Source organism: Cucurbita moschata, unplaced genomic scaffold (assembly GCF_002738365.1).
Source record: "Cucurbita moschata cultivar Rifu unplaced genomic scaffold, Cmos_1.0 Cmo_Scf00011, whole genome shotgun sequence".
Classification (NCBI taxonomy): domain Eukaryota; kingdom Viridiplantae; phylum Streptophyta; class Magnoliopsida; order Cucurbitales; family Cucurbitaceae; genus Cucurbita; species Cucurbita moschata.
The window spans coordinates 2,569,499-2,587,614 of record NW_019268527.1 but is presented as its reverse complement, the minus strand read 5'-3'; the positions used below and the strand labels follow the sequence as shown (position 1 = coordinate 2,587,614).

General features: G+C 33.9%; 2 protein-coding genes across 5 annotated transcripts; one reads left to right on the top strand and one right to left on the bottom strand.

The window, feature by feature from the left end:
- The first annotated feature begins 1,231 nt into the window (after positions 1 to 1,231).
- LOC111449893 (THO complex subunit 1) lies at positions 1,232 to 14,337 on the top strand. Of its 2 annotated transcripts, none has more exons than XM_023089978.1 (23): positions 1,232 to 1,401; positions 2,059 to 2,142; positions 3,061 to 3,135; positions 4,142 to 4,235; positions 5,470 to 5,615; positions 5,732 to 5,803; positions 6,700 to 6,772; positions 6,874 to 6,939; positions 7,117 to 7,163; positions 7,606 to 7,677; positions 7,830 to 7,955; positions 8,075 to 8,140; positions 8,231 to 8,272; positions 8,874 to 8,990; positions 9,069 to 9,151; positions 10,211 to 10,277; positions 10,788 to 10,859; positions 11,075 to 11,125; positions 12,335 to 12,394; positions 12,478 to 12,627; positions 13,264 to 13,556; positions 13,891 to 13,966; positions 14,101 to 14,337. In XM_023089978.1, the coding sequence occupies exons 1-21, from the start codon at positions 1,399 to 1,401 to the stop codon at positions 13,522 to 13,524; spliced, it is 1,827 nt and encodes a 608-aa protein (XP_022945746.1). In that variant the 5' UTR covers positions 1,232 to 1,398; the 3' UTR covers positions 13,525 to 13,556; positions 13,891 to 13,966; positions 14,101 to 14,337. The 2 variants fall into 2 exon arrangements, with proteins under 2 accessions (XP_022945746.1, XP_022945747.1); XM_023089979.1 differs by having other exon boundaries at positions 14,059 to 14,337.
- A 416-nt stretch (positions 14,338 to 14,753) lies between these two features.
- On the bottom strand, positions 14,754 to 17,730 carry LOC111449249 (cilia- and flagella-associated protein 20). 3 transcript variants are annotated; one of them, XM_023089066.1, is made up of 6 exons: positions 17,644 to 17,730; positions 17,279 to 17,359; positions 17,141 to 17,172; positions 16,069 to 16,310; positions 15,617 to 15,853; positions 14,754 to 15,207 (listed from the first exon to the last, which is right to left on the bottom strand). In XM_023089066.1, exons 2-6 carry the CDS (start codon positions 17,329 to 17,331, stop codon positions 15,199 to 15,201), a joined length of 573 nt encoding a protein of 190 aa, XP_022944834.1. In that variant the 5' UTR covers positions 17,332 to 17,359; positions 17,644 to 17,730; the 3' UTR covers positions 14,754 to 15,198. The 3 variants fall into 3 exon arrangements, with proteins under 3 accessions (XP_022944834.1, XP_022944835.1, XP_022944836.1); XM_023089067.1 differs by lacking the exon at positions 17,644 to 17,730 and adding an exon at positions 17,589 to 17,643; XM_023089068.1 differs by lacking the exon at positions 17,644 to 17,730 and adding an exon at positions 17,506 to 17,530.
- Between the last annotated feature and the right edge of the window lie 386 nt (positions 17,731 to 18,116).

The following is an 18,116-nucleotide window of genomic DNA, read 5'->3' as shown; positions in this document are numbered from 1 at the left end:
TAAATTGTATTAAATTAGAGTTTTTATACTAAATTACTACCCGTGTTTAGGTATGTGGACTTGTTATAGTGCAGTGCTGCACCCTAAACAGCGAGAATTTAATAGCTAAAAGCATCATTAGCTTACGCTTCGACCTGAGTAGCATGGGGCATGTGGAATCCCGTGTGAATCAACAAGGACCACCTTGCAGGGCTAAATACTCATAAATGACCGATAGTGAAATAGTACCGTGAGTGAAGAGTGAAAAGAACCCCCATCAAAAAGTGAAATAGAGCATGAACCCGTAAACTTCTAAGCAGTGAGAAGAGACCAGGACTTTGACCATATACTTGTTGATGAAAGAGTCGACACTCATAGGTAGTGACTTGGTCAAGGGAACCCACCAGAGCCGTAGCGAAAACTAATCTTTGTGGGACCTTATAGACCCGAACTTGGGTGATCAATCCATGACCATAATGAAGTTTGGGTAAAAATAACCGACTGATGTTGAAGAATCAACGACAACGTGTGGTTATTTGGATGAATATTATTATTATTTTACATTTTGTTATATAAATAAGCCATTAGCATGCTCGAGTTACATCTTAATTTAAAATATTATTTTAAAAGTCAACGCTCTAATTATTTATAAAATTATCAAATTAAATTAATTAAATTATACCGATCACATTGAACAATAGCAGTTTTTAATTACTGTAGTAATTACTTACAAATAAATGTGTGTATAATTATATTCAAATAATTTATTTCAGAATAATTATTAATGTTGATGGTTAAACAAAGTAAATAACTTAAAATTATAAAAATTAAATTAAAGTTTAAGCTATATTATTATTTTATCAATAAATTATTATAATGTTATAAGATCTATAAACATCTCATTTAATATAATTTATTTCATGATGCAACATTTAATTTTTTTAAATATAAATTAGACTAAATATTTATTATTAAATGTTTTTATAATTTTATTAAAAAGATAATTATTAAAATTTATTATAAAATAAACTAGAAAACCTTATAAAACTAAAATTAATTTAAAAATCAAATAATTTAATAAAATAATAAAATAATAAAATTATATGGAGTTATAATAACATTTACCATACAATACACAGTTATTTAATTCTTAAATATTTTATTTAAATATTTTTTTCGACAACATATTTAAAAAATTTAAAATTTTAGAAACTATAATTTATGCTAAATTTATAAATAAATAAAAAAAAAAGAATAAGAAATTTGCGAAAGAACGCTTTCATCGCGTTCTCTTCGTTCATAGGAGAGGACTTCGAAGCTCGGCCGACACTGAGAGTCGACGTGTTTTCTGCCAGCTGATGATTCAGTCTCCAGAACGCATAGGAATCACTCGCCACTGCCAATTTCTGAATCTTCGTCATGGTAAACTTACATTTTACGAGCCTGGATTTGTTCTTAAGGTCTTTGTTCTAGTGTAAATTGTAGCGCGGGATTCTTCAGCCCTTTTAGCGGCCTGGATGGCAATGGTTATTGTTCAGAACGCATCACTCTCAAATTTTCTATGAAATTATTGTTTAGTAAGGCACGGAAATGTTTGTTTCAATTGATGATTTTGAGTGGAGGGTTTTCTGGTTCGGGAGAATGCATGTTATTAGCTGTTAGGATTATCTCGGACGGGTTTCGAACTGCTTTTATGGTTAACCGGAAATTTTTATTTTGAATGCGAGGGTGGAAGCATGACTTTCCATGTTTATACTGTTTGAAGTTCATAACCAGGCTGTAATCGATAAAATTTCAGTTGAAAAACTGAAGTTATAGATTCCTTTACTTTCAAATAGGGCAGTGTACTAAGGAAATTGAATAGTCAGGCTGTAATTGATTATATCAGCTGCAAACAATCAATTCTTTTAGCGGAACAATTCGATCCGTGTTTGGTGATATAGGAACTTAGATGAGTTTATTAGTATTTGGGCATTTTGATCCAGAAACTATTCAAATCAATTCTGGTCTTGTATATATATGTATATATTTTAATAGATTGTTCTCCAAGCATCATGCAGCTGTGTTCTTATTTTCCAGGAAGAGTTCCGGAAGGCCATATTACAAACGGGGCCACCAGAAAATTTTGCTCTGCAGACAGTTCAAGATGTTATCAAACCTCAGGTAGCTACACTAAAACGTCGGACTAATTGTATGGCATTAAAATAATACCTCACAAGTTCGTATAGAGTTCATTGAGTATTGAATGTTTTAAAGTCAGATGGAAAGTGCAAGTTCGACCATAAATTTAGAGTTGAAAAGTTTTTTGGTTTTTTTGGGGAGTGAGTGTTCTGTTCTAGTTTTTTTCTTCTCATTGCATCATTATTATCACTATATATAAGAGACTGAAAGGATTTAATGATCGAAAGAGTATATACACACACGAAAAAGAAGAGAAGGCTGTGGATAAGGCATCTCCTCTGGCCTCCCAGCACTCAAGAATTAGGGCTTACAAAAGGCCCATCCGCAATAAGGATACTCAAGAATGGTGACTTCCTTCCTTCCTTGCCATTTTCCTGCAAGAAATCATTTTTCTTTCTCCCAGCAAAATTCTTGTTAGAGTTGACTGACCCCCTGGGGGCATGAGGACCCTCTCCACTTGAATGGTTAATCTAAGGGCCCAATGACCTTGTTTTGAGCACCATTCTTTTGATCGATAGGTATCCTAAAAGTGAAGACTTAAGAATTTTTAAGCTTGACATCATAATTCCTAAATATCTAGAACAAAGTCTTTGACTTGAGAGAGCATGTTGGATGAAGTTTGGCCTTTGGCTAGGTTCAAGGCCTCTTTTTTGGTGCCTGTTTCTAAGGAGTTACTATCCGTTATCACTTATTCTTATCAACTTGGAGCTGTCGTTCATTACTAGTTTAAAGTTTTCGTGTAGCCTTATTTTGTTTTGGTTTTGTATTTGTAGGTCCCTCTATATATGTTCATTGATTTTAAATGAAGGCTTGGTTTATTGTTTGAAAAAAAAAAAAAAAAACTATTTCCCCTTAGATCTTTCTTTTACTTAGATTAATCCTTTATCTTTCATATGACAGAAGCTCACAAAATTGGCTCAAGATGAAAATCAGTTGCTGGAGAATATTCTAAGGCGATTACTTCAAGAATTGGTGGTAAGCTAAACTTTGGAGCTTGTTTAATTGAGTGGTTAAAGGAGATCTTGAAAGCTAGAACTATGCTCTGTTTTCTTGTTAATCTAACTATCTCGGGAGGTCCTACTATATAGAAATTGAAAATATGTAAATTACATACACAACAGTTTGACTCATAATCAAGACCCTTTTTTTTAATTTGTTATTTATTTTTTATGTTTATGTCTAGTGATTTAGACAAATTTCAAATCCTAAACCATGGGAGAGTCAACATAGAGGAGGTACAGAGAAGGTTTCTTAATACGGCTCTTAGCCTCTTGTGTTGTATTGTTTGCAATAAGAATGGAAAAGCCAGGACCATTTATTCATCCTTCGTCAATACAGTAATTTCTGCTGGATAGTCTTGTTTTGCGAATTAAACATGGTCAGATCAATCATATTATGCCCAAGAAAACTTGTAAGATTGTTTCGTGGCCACAAGTTGAGAAAGCAGGCAAAAGCATTTGGCTGAGCGCAGAAAAGTCTTTGGGAGCTGCTGTGGAATGGAGCAATCAGATTATTTGAGAAATTTAGAGATGGAAGGAAACTCTTTTTGTTTGTTTTGTGTGTGATTATATAGTTCTATAACGGACATTATTTGTTAAAAAAGGAAGGTTGATTAATTATTCTAGGTTTCTTCTAACATCTAGACATTAACACCAAGGAATAAAACCAATTTCTTTTACTTGGTACTTCAAGTTCAAACTTTAAAAAGAAACAGTTTTTGTTCATTATGGACACGTCTTTCTTGTCTCCATCCTTATATTAAATGGAATATTTATCAGTTTCTCTTGAAATAAAAGTGTATTAATTCAATGGGATAAAATGGAAATGATGAGAAGAATATTAGCGGAAAGTTATCCATTGGTCAGGATGAGTGTTTTATTCTGTTTCTAGATTTCAAATGTGGATACCATTCTTCTGCCTCACACTTATATTTTCTAGTATTGTTGGAGATAAGTCTATTTTCAATTGGATATTCGTGCAGTCATCTGCAGCTCAATCAGCGGAGCCAATAATGCAGTATGGGATGTCTATTGATGACAACGAAACTTCTCAGGGTCATATTCCGCGCCTTCTAGGTATTACATTATTATAGACTCAAACTTTTTGTTGTAACCTAAAGATCTAATTTTCATTTATTTTTCTGATAGGAAATAATATTTATAGATATGATTTTGATTTTTTTTATGATATGATTTATTAATTATTGTGTATTTAAAAGAAGTAGCAGATTTTAATTGCTGATTTTTTTCTATTCTAAAAGATTGATACCTGAGAATCACAAAAACAGATAGACGATGGCAAGGATGTGTTTTTTTTTTCTTCTTAAAAAACCACTTCACGATGAAGAAAAAAAAGTACAAGAAGACCATAAAAATGTAGAAGCGTGAAATGAAGGAGCCTCCAAAAAATAGTTGCAATGACAAGAATATGGCACAATCAATTCTTAACTTTTAAAGATAGTTAAGTCTTCAGATTTTTCCTTAAAAAAAGACACATATTTCAACCATAAATATGATATGATGCAAGTAATGAAACCAAGATTTCAAGATCTCAAGATCTTCAAACTGCAATTTAGAGTCCAAGAAGCCATGCAATGTTCGCCATTCCTTGGTTCATATCATGAATAAATGCTTATTATGTACTTTAACTTCCATTGGAACATGGGTTTATCAGTGCAAAACATCAGAGCTTAATGACATTTTTGTCCTCTAGGATTTTCCTTGCAGAAATTGTTAATGATGTTGTTTGCTAACAACACATCCTTCACAAACTTCACATGGTGCTTTCATCGGTAGAGGACCAAGCACCATAATTTTCCACCTCTTGAAGTTTAGATGATAATAGGAAAAATCCCAAGCCATTCAACATCCTTCCATTTTGTGTGGAAGCATGAATGAGTGATCTTATGTAGATAAATTGAGAACCTACCATGAGTCGTCGTGTTAGCTTGGCAATTAGCCCAATGTGCATCATGATTTCGACATACTCCACCCTTAACAAATCTTATATGTTTCTATCAGGAAAACATGATCTTATATGCTTGAGCACCTGGACTCCATATCTTGGATCCTGTTTCTTTAAATCCTTAATTTTCAAGACTGATAGCTGGATTGAGACGAGATTTTTGAACATTAATGGATGCATCTTTGTTTGGAATTGTCCACAATTATGTAGTTTTGACTATGTATTTTACTTGTAGTCTGAAGGTTTTACTGCATTGGAACTGCACTAATGATGAAAATGTTTGTATCTAATCCTTCAGCATTCGGGCACATTTTAATTACTTTAATGTTTTCATTCTTGCCTTAGACATTGTTCTGTATCTTTGTGAGAAAGAGCATGTCGAAGGAGGTATGATATTCCAGCTGTTGGAGGATCTGACTGAAATGTCAACATTGAGGAACTGCAAAGATATTTTTGGTTACATTGAGAGTAAACAAGATATATTGGGAAAGGTTTCCTCTTGTACTGAAATACAACTTTTCCATTTTTCTTTTAAGTAAATTTTAAACTCCCAGATATTCTTTGTCCCTTTATTTGCTTTGAAATGGCATGGCTCTTTTGTACACAGCAAGAGCTTTTTGCTCGTGGAAAACTTGTCATGTTGAGAACGTGCAATCAATTGCTTCGCCGTCTATCAAAGGTACTAAATTGTATTGCAATTGCATTATTTTTAATCTTTGAAGTCTCATTTTGAAAATTTTCTAGTGGTTCACATGCACAGAACTTGAGGAAGAAGTTCTTTTCTTTTCTCCTTTTCTCTCCTTTCCTTTTTAAGACGCAAGAACAAACATTTAATTGGTTTCTTGAGACTTCTCTACTCATCCCTCCCAACTAATCCGATTTGTGTGAACAAATTGTAAATTCAAAACCTGGAAACCGAACAAGTGCCATGAAACTTCGTTAATTTTAGCTTTCTCTGGGAGGGGGTTTCCTCTTTCCCCTGCCAGTTAGTTGTATCTTCTTTCCACGTATAAACTCTCAAGTTTCGTATTTAAAAAAAAAAAAAAAAACTTAGCTCATTTGAACACCTCCTACTAATATTTTGCCTATTTTTTAAAAATTCTGCTATTTCTTTCCAACCAAACACTCCACAAAGTAGTTTTGGCAGCATTGACACCTAGTTTTAGCACCTTGTTAAGTTAGTGATGAATGGTAGTGACAGTGCTCCGCTATCAGATATTAACTATAACATCCTTGTGGGATACAATCTGGGAAATGTGATTGGTTGCCATCAGAACAAGCGAACAGGATGATGATTAGACCAAAAAATGGAGCATGAACATATTTCAATACAAAATTAATTCTAGTCTATAGATTGTTAAACTTATCCTTTAGGTCAACTTATATTTATTTGCTCATAATTTTTTTTAAAAAAAAAAACTTTTATTTATATGTAGGAAAATTTCTGTTCTCTTTGATTAATGGTCACCGCTTCTTATCAGAAAAATACTTTTCCAATCAGCAGTATAGTTGAGCCATCTCTCTCTCTTTTACAAAAGAACTAATTATGGTACAAATTTTTCGATTTTAATTTAGGCAAGTGATGTGGTGTTTTGTGGACGCATTCTGATGTTTCTAGCACATTTTTTCCCTTTATCTGAACGTTCTGGTATGTATTTCAGAACCCATCTTCATTTTGTAATGTTATTTTTTTTTTAATATTTATTGAATATTTTTCATATATATTGTTCTCTGGATCTATTGTTGCAGCTGTGAATATAAAAGGAGTGTTCAACACCTCCAATGAAACAAAATATGAGAAAGAACCCCCAGATGGTATGCTATTGCAGCATTTAATCTTTTCTTTAATGGCAATATTCTTTCCATTCTAGAAAATCAAAGTACTAGAGTTTCTTTTTCTCCTTTCATGCTTTTATTTATTTATCTATTATTTTTATTATTTTAAATTTACATTAACATTCAAGCGTGTGATATTTCATTTCTTTGTTTCAGGCTTTTCTATTGATTTCAACTTTTACAAGACCTTTTGGAGTTTACAGGTAATGTTGGAACATAAAGTGCTGGTCTGTGGGTTTTTTTTTGTCATTTGTTTGAAGATTGCCTCTCATCTTTCAAGTAGAGTCTGGAAGTCCAATCCATATAGAATTTCTGACAACCTTTTGACTAAATGACTAATTGATAATCTTTTAAAGTTCTCTTGGTAAATACTAAGAGTATTGGCCTTGTAATGTTAGTTTATTTGTCCTTTGAATTTTGATTGAACCAACATCCTTTTTTTTAAACAAATTAAATAATTATGATTTCTTTTAAAGGTATATACATAATTCATAATGATCTAATTAATTTCATTCCGATAATATTACTATCTTACAGTTTCATCTTATTATAAAATTTCAGCTGATAATGCAATTATTTTTGTGAAATTTAACGGTCTCAATTCTTGGGTAATTGTAACAAAATTTGATGTGTATTCTTGTCCAGGAATACTTCTGTAATCCTGCCTCCCTTACTCTTGCTTCAACAAAGTGGCAAAAGTTCACATCGAGTTTAACGGTAAACCTTTTTGTTCTTGTCTATTTAGTTTCTTACTAATGTAGAATTAGCTCGTGTTTTTTGTTTTAAAAACTTGTGGATTGTGATACGTTTTAGTTTTCAAATACATATATCTGATAAAGTGCATTTATTTTGGATTTTGAAACATAAAGGTTGTGTTGAATACCTTTGATGCACAACCTTTGTCTGATGAAGAGGGAGATGCGAACATGTTGGAGGAGGAGTCAGCAACCTTCAGCATAAAATATCTTACTAGTAGTAAACTGATGGGTTTAGAAGTAAGTTTGATCTATAGATCATATGAATACTACACAAGTTTTAAAATTTTTACTTGTCAGACAACTAGCTTGGCTGTGTCTCCATTTGCTATTTCCCTTCTTTTTTGTGTGTGTTGCAGTTAAAGGATCCAAGTTTTCGACGCCATGTTCTTGTGCAGTGCCTTATATTGTTTGATTATCTAAAGGTAGTTTGTACAGTATGTTCTAAAATTCTTATGCAGAATTGGTTTTCGATAAGTTTGGAGTAGTCCTAATTAGTATTTTTCTTATTATAGGCCCCAGGAAAGAATGAGAAAGATGTTCCATCTGAAACCCTGGTTAGTAACATATGCTATTTTTAAGCAGTTCTACCCTTTCCACTATCTTGCAAACCTTACTTGAATCTTAAATTACAAATTTCTCTTGTTGATTCTAGCCTTCTGATCAATTTCTTGGATATTTAATTTAAAAAAAAAAAAAAAAATTAGAAACCATTCCAAGTTAAATGCTATTTTGTTTTGTTTTTCACCCCCATTTACCAGCCAACAAAATCTCTGATGAAGTGTGTATTTTTCCATGAGAACTTTTCAACATCAATGTCTGAGGCGTTGAGAAATATCAATTTTTTTTCCTTTTTTATAATTATTATGGTTAATGGAAAGGTGACAGCTAGATGCTGATACTGAATTGGTTAAAGGAACATCAAAATTTTTATTTTATTTTTTCCTTTTGATTCATTTCTTCTAACATAAAATGGTTGGATACTTTTCCTATACCTCCTGTTTATTCCCTGTCAAAATTTATTATTATTCCTTCTTAAATGTTTTTTCTAAATGCATTACTGTATGCCTTTTTTTTTTCTTTTTTTTTTTTTTTAATTTAGAGAGAAGAAATTAAATCTTGTGNTTTTTTTTTTTTTTTTTTTTTTTTTTAATTTAGAGAGAAGAAATTAAATCTTGTGAGGAGCGTGTGAAGAAGTTGCTTGAGGTGACACCGCCAAGAGGGAAAGAATTTCTTCAGAAGATTGAGCATATATTAGAACGTGAAAATAATTGGGTGAGTCCTGCTTATCATATTCTTGTTTTCCGCAATAACCATTTTATAGCTTAAACGTTATCCCAAATGTACTTGTAGGTGTGGTGGAAACGTGATGGCTGCCCTCCTTTTGAAAAGCAACCAATTGAAAAGAAAACCACCCATGATGCAACTAAAAAACGGTATGGCTTCTAGTCAATGGGCTTAATTCACTTAAATATTTGGAAGTAGCGGAACCAAGTCTTAATTATGTGCGGGCTAAATATTATACAATACTAAGGTTTCATTTTCAAAGCCAGATCAGTTGTCAGGGTTTGTAAGTCGAAATTACGAAACAGTTGAGGGGACAAAATATTGAAAGCTATTTGTTCAAAATAAGTTATTTATTCTCTGTTTTTCTATAAAACTTACTTGAACTGTCTCATAAAAATCAAATTATTTCTGTCGTGAAAGTTAGAAGGGTTGGTGTATGATCAAACCACAGCATGAGTCATGAAGGAAAAAATAAAAAATTGTTGCTTAGATGTAGATGACAGGAATAGTAATTTAGTTTAATTTTTCTATTTCTCTTCCCCAAGTTTTTTATTCTTTCATACAAGAGCGAATCATAGGGATTGCCTCTTTATTTTCTTAAACAATCGTGGGAGTCTAGGTTGACTTATTTGCATCTCAACAAATTTTGCAAGACCATTACACGACATTACAAATTTTGATGGTGAGAAACTTTTAGAAGTTCAATATTTTGTGGATGATCATTAAAGTTTGTAACACGACGTTGGATGCATTTCAATTTGATACTTGCTGGTTTAATTAGGAGGTTATATTGTTAGAGGTTTGTTTTGTTTTGTTTTGTTAAATGTTTCCATGACATTCCATATTTTTCAATTTACAAGATTGAATGTGCATTTGGAAGCGGAACAACTACGGGCTTTGCCTTTTGGATGTAGGATGTTCAGTCTTACTTATTGCTGTAAACGGTTCTTTACATGTATGTATACATGTTATGTTTGAATGAATAGGCTGGTTCTTGGTTGATCTTTTTCAAATGATAAAGAATGCTAAATATTAAGAATTGAGGTTGATTCTTGTTGTTTTCTTCTTATTCTTCTTTTATATGTTTTTTTGTTCTTTCCACTTTTGGCTTCCCCCCTTCTTCCTCCTCCAGGCCCATTCTGTTTCCTGTTTAAAATGATTCATGCCTATCTCTGTTACTCATCGTTTTGCCTTGAAACTTTTTTCAGTAGGCCAAGGTGGAGATTAGGGAATAAAGAACTCTCTCAATTGTGGAAGTGGGCTGATCAGAATCCGGTGAGCAGTTATCAGTTACCATTGGTTATTATTGCTCGGAATTAATATTTACTAAAATGATTTTGTTCAAGCCTTTGTTTTTTATTTGAGGAAAATTCTCCATAATTTAACATAATTAGCTATCAAAGGAAGAGGTTCTATTGTCCAAATATTAAGGCCTTAATTTTCAAAATCTAAGTCTGCACCTGGGGAATTATAAAGATTAATTAGGTTAATGCTAAAGGTTTGAGAGAATCATTATTTCTATTCTATCCACTAAAGAGATATATATACATACAAGCGTACACGATCAACTTAAGTAGGAGGGGGTAAAAAGACAATAAAGGACAACACAACTAATATTTTTACAATTATACTAACATAAGAACTCTAACAATAAATGAGCCCAAAATTACTATTCTAATTTAGTTATAAAAAACGTAAATTGTGGTCTGGTCAAAAGATTTACAAGGCCATTCACTTCACGTATCTATAGAGTATGAATACTGACATCATTTTTTATTTCCTCAGAATGCTTTGACTGATCCTCAACGTGTCCGCACTCCTGCAATTTCTGAGTATTGGAAACCCTTGGCAGAGGATGTAAGCATATTAAGAACATTGTTTTACCTGAGCTGAATGAACTATTCTTACCCATTCCTTATGGTTTGAAATAAAATTATATTGATATTAGTTTCAATTTTCTTTTTTCTGTGGCAAAAAGCTGTATATGTATATACACATATATGTACGTATATGAATATAAGTATATTTATATTTCTCCTAATAGGCTGAACTTCATTCTTTCTGTGTTAAAGATGGACGAGTCTGCTGGAATTGAAGCGGAATACCATCATAAAAGTAACCGAGTAAGTTTTGGTCCATACTATTAAATTTGTTACCTTTTGGTTCGCTTTTATATTTTTTATATGCCATGCATTTTTTTCCCTCAATGAACTTGTGAGATCCCATATCGGTTGGGGAGGAGAACGAAACACCATTTATAGGGGTGTGGAAACCTCTCCCTAGCAGACGTATTTTAAAAACCTTGAGCGGAAGCCCGAAAGGGAAAACCCAAAGAGGACATTTTTTGCCAGCGGTGGGTTTGGGCTGTTACAAATGTTACCAGAGCTAGACACCAAGCGATGTGCCAGCAAGGAGGTTGTTCCCCGAAGTGGGGTAGACACGAGGCGGTGTGCATTAAGGATGCTGGGTCCCGAAGGGGAGTGGATTTTGTGTGGTCCCACATCGATTGGAGAAAGGAACGAGTGCCAACAAGGACGCTGGGGCCTTAAAGGGGGTGGATTGTGAGATCCCACATCGGTTGGGGAGGAGAATGAAACACCCTTTATAAGGGCATGAAAACCTCTCCCTAGCAGGCGCGTTTTAAAGACTTTTAGGAGAAACCTGAGAAAACCCAAAGAGAACAATATCTGCCAGTGGTGGGCCTGAGCCTGGGCCTGGGCCGTTACAGAAATTTTAGAGTTTCATTAGAAAAAGAAAAATAATAGTAAAGTCATTATCTTTCTGTGCAGCTGATTGAATTTCTTAGGGTAGGTGGGTGTTAGAGGGGATAAAAAGACATCGGATTGTTTTAATTATTAGTTAAAAGAAAATACGGAATCATAGGACGAAGGGTTTTCAAATTGATTCTGGGTTTTCATTTAGGGAAGGCTAAAATGAAAAAGAAAGTGAAATTTGGATTAACACCATAAAGATAGATGCTAAAACTTTGTACGGAAATTGTATTGGTGATTCAGTAGAATATACCGTATAGGACAGAGATTTTCAAAACAATTTTGAGAATGTCATCTCAAATGTGCTCCAGGGGCTTCTTAACTTCTCAAAAAATGACTGTTCTGCTTTAAAACCGTTCTTTGTTGGATTGTCTGGACCTCTCAGCCTCAGTTTTTTGGCTTTTAATTTGTGTACTGGTATGTTTACTGTGTTTATTCGTTTCAAAAAGTTAAAGAAGTGCCAAGATTTTGTTTATTCCATAACTCTCAATTTTGTAATGCTTAAGATGCTAACTCGACCAATTGTATAACTGATCATTAAGATGTTTCTTCCTAACTCAGGTTTATTGCTGGAAAGGCCTTCGATTTTCAGCTCGGCAGGACTTGGAAGGATTTTCTCGAGTATGCTTTAAATTGCACAAAAATCGTTAGCATTTCATGTAATGAAGAAAATTTGATACTGAATATTTAACGTGGAATTACAGTTCACCGACCATGGCATTGAAGGAGTCGTGCCTTTGGAACTCCTGCCACCTGATGTACGATCCAAATACCAAGCTAAACCAAATGAGAGATCTAAACGTGCTAAGAAGGAAGAAACGAAAGGGGCCGTGCGTCAAGCTGAAGAAAATCAGGTAGAAATAAAATAATTTCATTTTAGTCCTACATATCGGGGTACAGGCCCTTCTGAGGTGATGTATGTTGATGAAAAACTTATGGTGTGAAAGAAATGATAGAATCTTTGGGGCCTCGTTCTCATCTTTCTTCTAATTTCTTGGATTTGATTCTACTCTTTCAACATTAATTTCCCATCAGAAAACTCCCTTTATTTCATTCACCAATGAAATTTGTCTCGTATCTAAAAACTTTATATGACGAGAGGGCTAGATAAATAAGGTGTTAAAAAAAAAGGAGTAAAATCCTTAACCTTGTCTTTGAAGACGCGATGGACGCCTGAACCGTATAGCTTAGAGGAGTGCCTTCTTGATGTAGACCACATAACATCCTTTTCTTTAGTGAAAGGATAATCCATAAAGATCATTGTGTCATTAGGAAGAGCAATGTGCACAATGAACGCCGAGAGGTTTTTCGTCCAATAACAACGAGAAAAGCGAAATAGTGAATAGATGCGTCATGGTTTCGTCACTAATGATTGTGGGTTTCTTGTGGATTTCAGTTCACTTTGATTTTTAGTTTTGATGTTTACTGTAGAAGTTGTTATTATTTTCTATTTTGTTTTAACATTTTTCATCAATGGATTTTGGCAAAAGATGGCAACACCAGCTAGTGAGAATGATGGTGAAGGAACCAGAAGTGACCCTGATGGACCATCAGTGGCGATGGATGCCGATACAACCGTTGCTGCTGGCAGTGTATCTCAAGGCGGTACTCCCACTCCAGAAGAAAATAAACAAAGCTCTGACACCGATATTGGTCAAGAGGCAGGCCAGTTGGAAGCCGATGCCGAGGTAGAGCCGGGTATGATCGATGGCGAGACAGATGCAGAGGTTGATTTGGATACTGCAGGTTGATTAGTGCGGCAGCCCTTCTAATATCTAGCAAGGTGCATATCCTTCTATTATATCTAGCAAATTGCATACCTTCCAAGTAACCATCGAAGAATTTAGGGTCCCATTTTCTGGTCTTCCTAACAAGCAAATTAATTATTTATGTTCTTCTTTCTGGTGGGTCTGAAATGTTGAAGTTTGAACTTCACTCATGAATAGGATTATAACTCCTGCCCTTGATATTGACATTATTTGCTGCTAAAATTTCATCCGTTACTTCATGGCAAGTAAGACAAAGTTTGTGGTTTCACTAATCCCTTCAATATGAAGTTTGCTGACACATTTTTACCCATTAACCCTATGGCTGATCTTTTCACGTTCACTTCCCAGTGATTCTTACGCGTAAAGTTGCTGTTTTGTTTGGCTGTTTCGGCTGCTACAAGACTGCTCATGCAGTCGAGTTGAGGTACGATTTTGACGTAAATTCACGTTAAGGAAAACGTTTAAATGTAAAGCCTCCAGTATGGCTTAATCTTGCATCCTCTGTTTGAAATGCAGGGCTCTCTTAATGTCTAACAATTGTATGTTAACAAATTTCAGGATTATTAATGACCAGGAAGAGTTGCAGGTTCTTTTGTTGCTTAGTTGAACAGTATGAGAGGCTTTGAGGCTCTGAGGCTCTTTGTAGACAGTAACATAATTTATTACGGCTAAAATTTTCAAAGTGATTCTTGCATGTATTTCTGCTGTATCATTTGTAGGTATTATGTTTCACCCTTATTTCTGTTAGCACATCACAACGATGAGTTAGATAAATCAATTTGTGATGGGAAAAAACATATGATGAGATGAATTGCTTAAATTTATCTTATAGTAAATTAAGTAGTTAAAAACCTAGTGAACATGTAGGAGCTCGTTCTCGCTGTGGTGTGTCCCAAAACTATCGTTATCTCTATGGGAAGAGTTTCACGATCTTTTAGGAGCTTTGGGTTTTGAGCTTATTGTACGTCATCATGAAAGCATATTTAGAGATCGATTACTCTAGTTTATAAGAACAACTTATGAAAGGCTTCTAGTAAGGAGTAGAGTACGTCAACTCGAGTTAACTCAATTAGTTAAGACATGTCTTCCACGAGGTTAGAGATTTGAACCTCTTATCTCACTTCAATTAACGAGAAGGAATAAGAGGCCTATGTTCCCCATTAATTATTAATTGTAATTGTATGAGAAAATAGTATCAAGTCGTAAAATCTCCCAATAACATGCAATGAATTGCAGAACTACATACTAATAAGTGCAGTGCATATAATGTTATGCTTACAAGTCATCAATTGAACCAAATTCTTAAAATGGATTCGAACGACCACGAGTGTATCCTTATCGTCAAAAGATCCGACAACCATTCAATTTAGACTAAGTCTCACAGTCCAGCCAAAAGAACAGGAACAAGCTCATGAACGTGTTACTAATTAGCCCTGTTCACGTTTGCATTATCATTTAAAACAGAGAGCTGCAATTAGCCCTGTTCACGTTTACATAAGTCCACAACTTCACTAAGCTCTATAGGAATTTAGATAGAACAAAACACTTGATGTTCATTTTTTTTTTCTTTTTGGTTGGGTGTAATTCGAGCGGAGAAAAGAGTTACAACTTCAAGATCCCCAAGATGCACTGATGCTTGCTACGACAGAAACCTTGTTAAGCTTTCTGCAAGAAAATAATGGAGGGAAAAGAGAAAAAAAATGGTTAAATTATAATATAGTCTATCAATTTCTTGTACTTTCAAAATTACAAATTTAATCAATGAACTTCCGTATTTTTAAAAACTTTAGTTTTGTCAAAGAGTTAATTAAACACAAAATTAAAAGTTCAAATACTCATTAGGCACGAACTTTGACTTATCAGACAAAAACTTGAATACTTATTAGACACAAACTTGGAAGTTGAGGAACCTATTAGACACTTAAAAAATTTAGGGTCCAAATACAAAAAAAAAAAAAAAAAAAAAAAAAAAAAAAAGTCAAGGAATTAAACTTGTAATTTATCCCAAAAAAACAACCCCTTAAATGGAGAAACAAAATGCTGGTTCAAGGGTTTGCATGGATTGAAAAATTACCTGTGTAGGAAGGTACAACTTAAACTCTGGCGGAAGCTCCTCCTCCGAATACAAGCGATCTGCAAAGTAAATCCTCCTCAAGCGGCAGTTTGCATGTACCTGAACTCGTAATGTCTCGACATAATTTGTGCCATATGCCCTCCGAGTTAAGTCAGCCAGATTTAATTGGATATGGTTCCACCCTTCATCCATCCTTAGAGGCATGGTGCAGATATATGGCTTAACTCTAGTGATAGCCTTCATAATAGAAGGGATATTGTCATCATCTTATACCAAACTCATAGAATTAAAAAGTTTAGTCAAGCAAAATGTCACTGCAAACAATATCCATATATAGAAGCAATGGTAACTAAAGCCATTCAATAATTGAATAGTTGTTATCTTTTAAGGGTGTGGTATTCGTGCACAAGTGTTTCAGTAACAGCAGCTAGATAAAGGTAAGACTTACACACTTGAAAATTAGAAGCCCGGAAGCGTCTTCTGACATTCTTATCATCAAGAACTTGAATCTCAAATGTAAAATATTTCTTGAGATTCTTCACGATTATAACCAAGAATGGCAATTTTATACCCAGTGTAGCAGCTGGGTCCGCTGGGCATGTTATATAGGTAGACTGAAGTTTTGATCCAACAATTTCAATAACGTTTGATTGGATGTCTTCATCCTGAGGGCGTTTGATGTGGCCATTAGAAACTGCCAAAAAAGAATACAAAAAATGCTTTCAAAAGTTGGTAACATTTCATGTTTCCTTTAGCTCTAGAAACTAGAAATTTCCACCAAAACATATCAGCCTTAAGCTTCATTAGCGTACTCAAAAAAAACTTTACAGTCCCACAACATCCCAGGTACAAGATCAAAGAACATCTACACCACAAGAACATGAATGGCACATGCCCCAAAATTGCTAAATTACGGAATACAAGTCCTAGATAGACTAGCAGAGTAACATTCTTCATCGCCCATTATTTAAACAAGTAGGCCAAAAATTGAAATGGTAGCGAACATACATATCCTGTTCTCTATTAGAACAGTTATATTGCAGAAACTGAAAACCTTTTTAACCCAATATGAAATGACATGTAGCAATTGAAGGGTTTCTACTATAATAAACATGGAAAACAAAAGGCTTCTCATTGATGCAAGCTGTCCACTTAATAGGATTTAAACCTCAGAAACAATCCATACCAATTCCCACATGGCATTCCAAAATTAATAGGAAAACTTAGAACCTCAACTTGAACTAACACCAATACCCCGAATTTTCTTTTAGAACAACAAAGTGGGAGTGAAAATTTGAACCTCCACTCGAGGTCGGAGTAGATGCTTTAAAGACCAAACTATGCTCTTATTGTCAACTAGCACAACTAAATTGCATAGTATTGTGAACAACTAGGCTTCATTGTTTCTTCAAATCACCCAATAAAACCACAGCAGAGTTCTCAAAACACCAAACAGACAAAAAACAAAAAAAACTTTAACCAAATGCAAATAAAAAACCACAGTCCGTAGATGAACAGATTCACCTTCTTTATCCCATATCTGAAGCGGTTTGCTCCTATAGAAAAGGATACATAAAATAAAACAAAGCATCAGTTCCTGGAATTCAAAAAACAAAACCCTTGACAGACTGTAAGCACTGACATTAAAACATCTAAACATACCCGAGGCTATATAAAATAGAGAGGAATCCGGATTGAAACGTATTTTTGAACATTTTAAGACAATCAGCAACACTCCGCAAGCTGCATTGAAACAGAACCATCTTAATATTAAAATATCCCTATAAAATATTGTCTTTCTTTTTCACCAAAAACCAGAAACTTCCATTGATATAAACAAGCAATAGAGAAACAGCATAAAATCCCCAGCAAAACCCTAGACGATAAACCTCAAATTTACAGTATCCAATCGCCGAACAACATAAATTAAAACATCATCGCCGTATAAACATGGAAAAAAAAGAGAGCCGACATTGGAATAATTCGATCCGCAGAGAGATTAAAGATACAAGATAAAGATCGCAGACCTGTTTAATTATCGGGAAATTCAATCGCGGTGAGAAGAAACCGCCGGAAAGAAGACGATAGCCGAAAAGCTAGATCATGGCTTGAATGGGCTTCCGTAATTTCCCGCTACATTTAGGCGCCTTCTGGACAATAGATTGGGCCTTAGTAAAAGCCCAATATCGGAGCCCAATATCGTAGCCCAATATCGGAGCCCAATATCGGAGCTCAATATCGGAGCCCAATGCCGGAGCCCAATATTGTGGTTTATTAGAAAATTACCCAAAACTAATTTTTTAAGTATATGTATTTCAAAAATATAAAATAATATTTTTAACTTTATAAATTAATGCATTAGTTAAATAAATAAAATTAATTTCAAATAAATTTAATTGTTAATATTTTCTTAATTTTTTTAACTTAATTTTTTTGTTAATAAATAAATGTTTACCTTTAAATATTTTTTAAAAAATCTAAAAATACATTTATTATTAAT